We start from the raw sequence: 9,987 nt of genomic DNA, 5'->3' as shown, positions 1-9,987 counted from the left end.
GTCACTGGGAGTCCTCCAGGGGGCGGAAAAGTCGCCAAACAGGAAGTAAACCACTCCTTCTGACAACGTTGAAGAAGAACAGTTTATTGTGTACCTCCGGTTAGCAAAATGGCTCAAGGTTCGAAGAAATGTAAAGCTCAGCGGCCAGGAATCTCTAAAAAACCCCATCCAACCAAGCCGAAAGGACAGAGGAAAGGAGGTATGTATTTAAAGTATTACTTGTAATCTAACGAGTTGCTCGGAAAATATTATATGGTAGTCAAAAAGCATTAACGCGTGGAAACAGCTGAACACGCGTGTTGGGATATTTACAATATCAAGCAGATATGAAGACATTGATTAATATTAGATGTTCTCCTTCCTCCAAAATATTATATTCATCATTAAACTAAGAGACTAGCTAAATAAAACCATGTGAAGGCTTATGCTCTGTGTCGCAGACCTTAATGAGTTGAATAACGTAGCTTAGCTCTACTTTAATTTGAACCTTAGCCAAATATACTATAACCGACGTGTTGCAGGAAAACTACTGGATACATCTTCTTAGCCTGTGTTGCTGTGTTAACTTTATGTATTATAGTGGATTTAGTGAGCAAATTAATATTAATCAGCCACTGTTTAGTAGCTGTAATGCTTACATATAACCTTTCTTTAGGAATTCAAACAAGGAAATACATTGAGGTATTCCACTAGTTTACTTTTCATATACACTCTATGGTTAATATACAGTCAGTTGGATGTTTTAGTTCAGGTATATACCTAGCTAAAAGGCTAATACCATAAGTAGTAAATCCTACTTTCATGAAGGTAACGATGTGCAGTCTTTGGTGCAACTGTTAAATGGTATTGTTTTATACAAAAAATGCTTCTTTGAATCTGTTTGTTAGTGAAGACTAACAATTTTTTTTTGTGTTTAAACTGAGTAAAACACCATCAATTGAAACATCAAACACAACAAACTATAAAAACAGAAGCCTACAAAAAGAATGACCAATTGCATTTCAGGGCCATCTCGTGTTAGACAGTTGCATTTTTAAAGTGTGTCTTTATTATTGAATTTGAAGAACTGATGGCAACAGCTTTTGGGAATATGACAGTGATGTTATTGCTTTCTTTGTTAAGGGAGGCTCATTGCACCAAAGAAGGCTCACGTGATTGAGGAACAGAAGCTGAAGAAGGTGAGGACATTTCTAACAGAATGTTTCTCACAACTCCTACATCCTGAATTGATTACATAAAAGAGCTTGACTGATTCCTTGTATAATATGACCTCCTCTGCTGCTTCCTAAAGGCTTTAGAGATTGCCATCAGGAACAAGATTGAGGTGGAAGTGACCCATAGGGCAAGCACATGCCTGCACAAGCCACTGAGTGTGGTGAAAGGAGCTGAACGGCCTGATGGCAAAGGCATCCCAGGACTTCCCCGTCCAGATACCAGCTCCAAATAGGACCGGATACAAAACCCTGAGGCTGACTGTGCTAAACTTAAGGACTTAGTCACGGGGTCATTTAACTACATTGATCCCATGACTCAGATTTAAGATGCACGCCAACTGTCTTGCTGTTTTTATCATTCCTAAATATTTGTAGCTGACTTCAGTCATACAGAAATAGACTGAGCCCCTCTTGTACAGATGTTAATTCTTGCTTTTCAGTTTACAAAGAAATGTATACATAAAAATTCTGAATGTGATCTGCAGGACTAGGCTCTGAGAATTGCATAAACCTCACTAGGGGGCACCACAGGACTCTTTACTCGTGGAATTTGTGATGGGTTGAAATGCTGCAAGAAAATATGATTTGATGATGTTTGTGCTCTACCACCCTGCAACTGTTTTGTAACATTCTTTGTATGATTGTACAGCCGAAAATGAATAATAAGAGTAAAACCACCAGTCACCGATATGAATCCTTTGAAGTATGTTCGCCACACTTTTTCTCAGGGAAGTGCTATTGCATGGAACGTGTTGACAATCACAGGTAGCTTTCCCACACAAGCCCACCTGTTTCAGTGAGCTCAAAGCCGTTAACTGAACTGGTGACATGTGGAGCCATGTGCTTCCACAGGCAGTCTATTTAAGTGTTTACACTGTAGGATTAAGTAACACTATTTTGCATGACCACCTGCACCTGGCACTTCCCACAATGCAACTAGAATGTCATCAGTTAGGTCAGGTGTTGTGCTGGTAGCAGCTAATGTAACTTTACCACAGTTGAAATTGGAAGAGTTCCCCTTTGAGGTACACTACGCATTTGGGGTCTTAAATTAAAAGCCATGAACCAGAGCATTGTACTGTATGTCACAATCAGGCGTGCACAGACATTTGGAGGGGCTATTGCTCTAAACTAGAAAAAGGGCCTCCCCCCACCCCGCCGAAAACGTAAGAACTTTTTATAAAAAATGAAAACCAGGGACATTTTTTGTTTTGCGGTCCATACCTCATTAACATATCTAATGTTAGTAACTATTAAAGACAAAATGCGGACAATTCTGTTTTAATGTAGTTTGACCGTTGTAACTGCTGTGCCTTACATAAACTCACTAATTGATTAAACCAGTTCAATACGCATTATTCTTATTCTTATCATTCTTTATGAGTGCAGTAACGGTAAGGTATCAAATTACTTATTTATTTAGTATTCCATAACTTCATAACAGAGGTAGTCAAACTAAAGTAGAGACATGGCAGAAATCCTACAATGAAGCGGGGCAGTGAAGTGTTCTCCTGTAGGCCTATGTGAGAGAGGGCGCTCAAGAAAAGAGAGAGAGGGTGAGAAGACACAGAAAGACAGAAGCACAATAACATGTATATTTAGGTATTTTTTTTGTAAATAACCGACGGTGTCAAGAGGAAGTAAAGTCCCCTGGTTTGTCCCCTATACTCTAACTGCTATGAGAGAACTCAAAATCAATTTAAGCATATATAAAACGGGGACATTTCCGGGGACAGATTGACCCGAGGATTGGCCACCAAAGCCAGGCAGGCATTTGGTATGATCACCATAGCCATATGAGGCTGGACCGGACTCTGAGAACTTTCCTTTGCTTTTCAGCTGTCAGATTGTAAACAAAGTCACGTGACTGGGGGCAGATGACTCTACAATACTAATTGTGGGCTTATCATGTTTCTTCGGCCACAACAGAAAAAAAAGACAATCGCTCTCTCCAGAGGGGCAGGCCAGCCAAAAAAGTTCAAAAGGGCCGTTGCCCGGGCAACATTAGCCCGTACCTGTGCACGTCCCTGGTCACAATGGTGATTCACCATTGTACCCTTGTTTGGCTTTGGGTTGTCTTGAATAAACAGCAACACCTAAGGAATGGGCTTGAGGTTTCTCAAGTGCTGTATCAACAGACCAGCACTGACAGCTAACCAGCCAGTGATAAGACTGAACGCTGTTTGAAAGGTTTCCATGTCAACACTCGCTCTCAAGCAACCCGTTCCAGAACACAATTGGTAAGCTTCTTGAGGAAATAGAGCTTTTATACAATATGTATAAAAACACACTAATGTGCATTAAGTACCACAACGTGAGCTGTCTTTTATGAGGTTTTTTATTTTATTTGAATCCATTATGGATGTCGCTTCTAACTCATGCAGCTCGCTATATGTATGCTTTTAGTTAAGGTTTCTATGCTTTACAACTACCACTCAGAAACATACCAATGACAGAATGCATTATGCATTTGGTGCACAAGGACAGCACTACCATACGAAAAACAATCACATAACAAGGTAGTTGTGAAAAGGGTTAGTAAAACCCAATTAAGCAGCACAGATTCACCAGCACTTATTTCTAAAGCAGATCTGTAGTAAGTACAGTGCAAGTCTAGTAAGCTTTAATGGCGTGATTGGAGCGCAGGAACCTGGGGAAGGAGTCTTTGGCCATCAGATTGTAGATTCTCTGCTGTGCCTCATCGAATGTGTCGGCACACGGAGAGTCCGTCACTCCAAGCAGAGCCTCCCGAGTCTCAGCGTCCAAGTTTACCTGAGGGGAAAACAGATTATCAGAAGAAGCTCTTTAATGATATCTTTATCCTGACTGCACGCATCACTCTCCTCTCCACAAACCTCCTGTGGGGCGTCAGGGTTGATAAACTGGTTGTAGATGCTGCTGGACTTTATCTTTTGCACGTTAGAAGGAGAAACTCTGTACTCCTGACAGGCCAGCCAGAACTCCAGGTTCTCCTCACTGAACTCTGAGCGCAGGAACCCACGAAACGCCTGCAGAGCGCCTGGTTGAGAGGGAGAAGAACAAACCAGAGTCAACAACGTGTCAAATCAAGAAGAGTTAACATTAGAATATGGAAAAGCATGATGCCAGAAAAACTCAGGCCACATAAAGACCAACATTTCATACAAAGACATGTTCATGCTTGCTTGACACTGTGTTAGAGCTCTATATTCCACTCAACACTTCTAACAGCTTTTTTTATGAAGTATTAAAACATCAACAGCAGCCAAATTGCAAGTGACATTTATTGGAAATAAAATGTGTAGAATAAAGAAGAATTTTGAAACATCAGTTTTGTCAACATAAAAACATTAGCTTTTCACTTCAGTGTTCATCAGGGAAGATTATCTTTTTGAACAGAATATGTAAGTATCATAAGGATTTTTTTGTCACAAACTATATTCTCTGCTATAATCTAAAATGCATATTTGCTTTTGGTAAGTGGTACCATTGTATTGCTAACATCCATGTTGTTCTACAAAAAAATATCATTCCTGCAATGCTCGATTTGAGAAAAGAAGAATTTGTTCATAGTAAATCCTAGTTTTGGCCAGTTAAAACTTTATCAGAACCATCAAGTATTGTTGTTTTTATAATCTTTATCTTTAAATGCTAATATTGAGTCACTGTTAAACCATTAAATAGCCGCTTCTTGTAGAGTACAACCTGATGTCCCAGAGGGTGTTGTTTGAACAGAGTTGTGTACAGACAGACTTAAGCCTAATGTAAGATATAAGTACTACCTGCTGTGCAAGCTGCATTGGAGAGAATTTGAAAATAAAAAAAGACAAGAATTGGGTTTTTTTCACATTTTGACTTTCCCTAGTCGAAAAAGCACAGGTGTTCCTCTAGTTACCTCGACAGTGAGCCAGCATGAACAACACCAGGACCTGAGACGGAAGCAGCTCATTCACACTTTGTTAAATTTATCACTAGCACTAGTGCTTTTCCATTTGTCAAATGTCTTCATAGAGACATTAAACTGACTTTATGGTGGGGGGAAAAAAAGACATTCTTACTTCTGTTTTTCAGCAGAGTCTCCAGGTCATGGGGAACTCTTCCATCCTGACCCCTGATAAGAAAAATGGAAACGGTAAAAATTCAGCTTCACAGTGATATCTGGTAGATTTACTTCTAGTACTCAATTCCAAAAAAAAAAGATTCCAGAAGGTTTACTTTAGCTTGTGGTGCGTCTCAGTCAGATGGCTTAACTTCACCCGCAAGTCTTTTGCCCTGAAAACAGAAACATTATCATTAACTGTAAAAAATCTGCCATCAGGGCATCAGTGATTTGCATAGAAAACAAATGATCCAGCTGCATACTCACCTCTCCAGGCATGAGGAGGGCAGGGAGGAAAGTCCCTTACACATTGAGGTGCGTTTGAGAAAACGTAGAAAGGTAAAATAAAGACAATTTCTTCTGAGTTTTTCTGTCACTCAGCCTCCCGAGCTTCAGAGTGCTTCTCTTATATAGCCTATACCTGTTTGTTATCTGATCTGTCCGATCCTCTAATAACAGCAGCTGTAGGACAGGAGTTGAATGAGAGAGGTGGTGTACGTGCTTACAGTCCACACAGGCCTGTCAACAGGAGACAGCACATAGAATAGGATAATTAAAGCAGGGTGACTTTCAGTACATGTTTGTGTGGTCAGGCATCACTTACTTTCTTTAGAGTCCGACCGGCAGGTGGACTGTTCACATCACTCATCTCTGGAGAGGTACTGCAGCATGGACAGGTGAGTGTTAAATGTTGACGGATGAGGCTGGACAAAACAAGACAGAACGCCTAAAACACCATTAAAGCCCCTGTGCAATACAAATAGTACCTCCTTTTTCTCATTTGTTATGACTTGTACTTTGTGTTTTGGAAACTGCATATGGAGCTCTCAATCAATGTGGATCTCCCTGCAAATGATGTTGTGTCATGAAACTGTCCCATTAAAGTTTGGGTAGGTAATTCACTTCAGAAACACTTTTTGTTATATTCCATGGAATGCTCTTAACATCCCGATAACAATAAACAATAAATACATAAAGAATAAATAAATAAATACATAAAGAAAAATTCATCTTTGGAAGCTGTGGCGCTGTAATTTCACTGTGTGACATTAAAAAGAGGGTTCACAATATCCTCTATTTCCATCATAACATATTTTACTTACAGCCCCCCTCCACTCGGATATGTATTTTACTTGAAGGTTCTTCACTTTGACCTTCACTGTGCAGAATGATGTACTCTGTTTGCACTTTTAAATCATGTGTTGGGGGGAACTTTAAGTATGAATAGCTATATACTGTTTATTTGCACTCACCACTCCATTAGGTACACTTGTACAACCTTATGTAATTTAAAACAACACATAATAGTACATATTCAGATTACTATTGTTAAATATTTAACCATACCTTTATCACTGAGGTAGTTTTCAGTGGTTTTGTAGCTTTATATTGAGAGATGTTTTAACATTTTGTCCACCCAAATTACAAATATTACCTTTTTCACAGTGTCAACAACAACAATAGCTCAGTCAAATTCATGGCAGAGATGTTGAATTGTAGCCTATGTTTTCACATAATCACTTCTTAATTTACTTTTGTCTTTTTTAGTATATTTTAGCCTATGTATGTTTTAAATGGTTGAAAATAATGTTTATAGACTAAATCTGGTCATAATTTAGCACTGTTCAACAGTGACTGACTTGTGACCTCAGTATTTAATAAATCCTCCGGCCCTGGTTGAGGATTCTTCAGTGTGATGTCAGGGACAAATTGTTCTAACTGTCATTTCAGGGGTTCCCAAACTTTGCCATGCCAAGGACCCCCATATAGCATTACCCTCTGGCGGGGACCCCCCTGTTGCAATTGTTTGCCTCGCGATGGAGCGATGCAGTGCGTTGCCACTACATTTAGGGCCTGCCTGATCAAAGCTGTCACTCCGCTTTTTTTGCCTGTCATAGCCCCACTGCCCCATCTGAACCATAGATCTGAACACACACCCAAACAACGAGACCAGTCAAGTCCATTTGAGATGATGTACTCATCTAAAACTTGGAAAATGTCTCTTCATGTGGCCCTACCTCCAGTGCTTTGCAAAATATTACATTACATTGCATTTAGCTGACGCTTTTGTCCAAAGCGACTTACAATAAGTACATTCGACCAGGAAGACACAACCTTGAAGAAAACAGAATCATATAAGTACATCAGGTTTCATAGAGCCAAACATTTCAAGAGCTACTCAACTGGCTTTAGGTAAGCCAGTCCTTTATTAGTATAAAAGTGCTTTGTTAATAGTTCTAACGCTCGAAGTGGAGTCAAAAGAGATGAGTTTTCAGTTTGCGCCGGAAGATGTGCAAGCTATCTGCTGTCCTGATGTCAATGGGGAGCTCATTCCACCATCTTGGAGCCAGGACAGCAAACACACGTGTTTTTGCCGATGGGAACTTGGGTCCCCCTCGCAGCGAGGGCGCAGCGAGTCGTTTGGCTGATGCAGAGCGTAGTGCACGCGCTGGGGTGTACGGTTTAACCATGTCCTGGATGTAGGAAGGGCCAGATCCATTCGCAGCATGGTAAGCAAGTACCAGTGTCTTGAAGTGGATTCTAGCAGTTACCGGAAGCCAGTGAAGGGAGCGGAGGAGCGGAGTGGTGTGGGAAAATTTAGGAAGGTTGAAGACCAGACGAGCCGCTGCATTCTGGGTGAGCTGCAGAGGTCGGATGGCACATGCAGGTAGACCAGCCAGGAGGGAGTTGCAGTAGTCTAGGCGTGAGATGACGAGAGCCTGGACCAGAACCTGAGTCGCTTTCTGTGTCAGCTGGGGACGTATCTTCCTGATGTTGTATAGCGTGTATCTGCAGCAACGGGTTGTAGCAGCGATGTTCGCAGTGAAGGACAGGTTGTTATCTAGGGTCACACCCAGATTCCTTGCAGTCTGAGTCGGGGAAACAACTGAGTTGCCGATGTTGATTGTTAGGTCAAGAGTGGGACAATCTTTTCCCGGGAGGTAGAGCAGCTCAGTCTTGTCAAGGTTGAGCTTGAGGTGGTGAGCAGACATCCACTGAGAGATGTCAGCTAGACAAGCAGAGATGCGTGCGACGACCTGGGTCTCTGAGCGGGGAAAGGACAGAATTAATTGGGTGTCATCAGCGTAGCAGTGGTAAGAAAAACCATGCGGGCTAATGACTGATCCGAGCGAGTTTGTGTACAGGGAGAAGAGGAGGGGACCAAGAACAGAGCCCTGAGGGACCCCTGTAGTTAATTGACAAGGGTCGGACTCAGACCCTCTCCAAGTCACCCTGTAGGTACGGTCTTTCAGGTATGAGGTGAGGAGGGAAAGAGCAGAGCCTGAAACTCCATGTTTTTGGAGAGTGCGAAGGAGGATCTGATGATTCACCGTGTCGAATGCAGCAGACAGGTCCAACAGGATGATGACAGAGGAGAGGGATGCAGTTTTGGCAGTGTGCAGTTCCTCCGTGACAGCAATGAGAGCAGTTTCTGTGGAGTGACCTGCCTTGAAACCAGACTGGTGCGGATCCAGAAGGTTGTTCTGATTGAGATAACAGGAGAGTTGTTTAAAGACAGCGCGTTCAAGTGATTTAGACAGGAACGGGAGGAGAGAGACAGGCCTGTAGTTTATAACATCAGACGGGTTGAGAGTGGGTTTCTTTAGGAGAGGGTTTACTCTTGCCTCCTTGAGACTGTTTGGAAAGTGACCAGAAGTTAGCGAAGTGTTGATGAAATGGGTGAGAAACGGTAGAATATCAGGAGCGATAGTCTGAAGGAGGTTTGAAGGGATAGGGTCCAGAGGACAGGTGGTAGGGCGGGCAGAAGTAATGAGGGTAAGAACCTCACTTGGAGAGAGAGGGGAAAAGGAGGTTAGTGTGTTGGTGGAAGGAAGGTCTGGTGACCCAGCGGTGAGTCAGAAAAATAAGAGCGAATATCATCAACCTTTTTTTCAAAGTGGGTAACAAAGTCGCTTGACAGAAGTGAGGAGGGGGGAGGGGCTTTTGGAGGGTCCAAGAGGGTGGAAAAGATGGAAAATAGTTTTTTAGGATTGGAATAGGAAGATTGGATCTTATCTTGAAAGAAAGTGCTTTTTGCCTGAGAGATCGAAGCAGAGAAAGAGGAGAGGAGAGCCTGATAGGTTAGGAGGTCGTCACGGTGTTTGGATTTCCACCGTTTCCGCTCTGCTGCCCTAAGGACGGTTCTATTAGCACGCAGTGCATCATTTAGCCAGGGAGCAGGAGGGGACTGACGAGCCTGCCGAGATGTGAGAGGACAGAGAGGATGAGAGAGTAGAGAGGAGAGTTTCTGCAGCAGAGTTTGGTGGCAGGAGTTGGAACGAGTCAGAGGAAGGGAGGGCTGAGAGCACCGACGAGGCAAAGGTAGAGGGGGAGAGGGAGCGAAGGTTACGGCGGACAAGTGCAGGATGAGAAGAGATTAGTTTCTTATGTTTGGAAAGGGGTAGAGAGAATGAAATGAAGAAGTGATCGGATGTGTGGAGCGGGTTTACAGAGAGGTTAGAAGTAGCGCAGTTCCTTGAGAATATGAGATCAAGGACATTGCCAGCTTTATGAGTCGGTGGGGACGGAGACAGTGAGAAAGCAAAGGCGGTTAACAGAGATGTTAGTTCGTCTATCTTCCCCGTCTGGAGGTTGAAGTCTCCGAGAAGTACAGCGGGAGGGCCAGTTTCAGGGATGTGTGAGAGGAGATTATCTAATTCCTCCAAGAAGTCCCCCAAGGCGCCTGGTGGACGG

General features: G+C 42.5%; 2 protein-coding genes across 2 annotated transcripts; one reads left to right on the top strand and one right to left on the bottom strand.

Moving 5' to 3' along the window:
- The first annotated feature begins 30 nt into the window (after nucleotides 1-30).
- cunh19orf53 (chromosome unknown C19orf53 homolog) lies at nucleotides 31-1,908 on the top strand. The gene is made up of 3 exons (XM_034239291.1): nucleotides 31-199; nucleotides 1,123-1,178; nucleotides 1,292-1,908. The coding sequence occupies exons 1-3, from the start codon at nucleotides 109-111 to the stop codon at nucleotides 1,445-1,447; spliced, it is 303 nt and encodes a 100-aa protein (XP_034095182.1). The 5' UTR covers nucleotides 31-108; the 3' UTR covers nucleotides 1,448-1,908.
- A 1,626-nt stretch (nucleotides 1,909-3,534) lies between these two features.
- si:ch211-196h16.12 (regulator of G-protein signaling 5) lies at nucleotides 3,535-7,425 on the bottom strand. Its single transcript, XM_034239290.1, has 6 exons — nucleotides 5,897-7,425; nucleotides 5,560-5,811; nucleotides 5,409-5,465; nucleotides 5,252-5,304; nucleotides 4,070-4,233; nucleotides 3,535-3,986 (listed from the first exon to the last, which is right to left on the bottom strand). The coding sequence occupies exons 2-6, from the start codon at nucleotides 5,601-5,603 to the stop codon at nucleotides 3,828-3,830; spliced, it is 477 nt and encodes a 158-aa protein (XP_034095181.1). The 5' UTR covers nucleotides 5,604-5,811; nucleotides 5,897-7,425; the 3' UTR covers nucleotides 3,535-3,827.
- Nucleotides 7,426-9,987: the final 2,562 nt, after the last annotated feature.

The sequence above is a fragment of the Gymnodraco acuticeps genome, unplaced genomic scaffold (genome assembly GCF_902827175.1).
Source record: "Gymnodraco acuticeps unplaced genomic scaffold, fGymAcu1.1, whole genome shotgun sequence".
NCBI lineage: Eukaryota > Metazoa > Chordata > Actinopteri > Perciformes > Bathydraconidae > Gymnodraco > Gymnodraco acuticeps.
The sequence above is the reverse complement of the archived record's forward strand: the minus strand, read 5'-3'. Positions and strand labels throughout refer to the sequence as shown.

Excerpts from the sequence above, each read along its gene's own strand:
- cunh19orf53 (XM_034239291.1), top strand. The coding sequence starts at position 109 with ATGGCTCAAGGTTCGAAGAAATGTAAAGCTCAGCGGCCAGGAATCTCT. Across the intron at positions 200-1,122 it reads GAAAGGACAGAGGAAAGGAG|GGAGGCTCATTGCACCAAAG; the intron begins GTATGTATTTAA and ends TTCTTTGTTAAG. Across the intron at positions 1,179-1,291 it reads AGGAACAGAAGCTGAAGAAG|GCTTTAGAGATTGCCATCAG; the intron begins GTGAGGACATTT and ends TGCTTCCTAAAG.
- si:ch211-196h16.12 (XM_034239290.1), bottom strand. The coding sequence starts at position 5,603 with ATGTGTAAGGGACTTTCCTCCCTGCCCTCCTCATGCCTGGAGAG. Across the intron at positions 4,234-5,251 it reads GACTCTGCTGAAAAACAGAA|GCGCTCTGCAGGCGTTTCGT; the intron begins GTAAGAATGTCT and ends CCTCTCAACCAG. Across the intron at positions 3,987-4,069 it reads ACCCTGACGCCCCACAGGAG|GTAAACTTGGACGCTGAGAC; the intron begins GTTTGTGGAGAG and ends TTTTCCCCTCAG.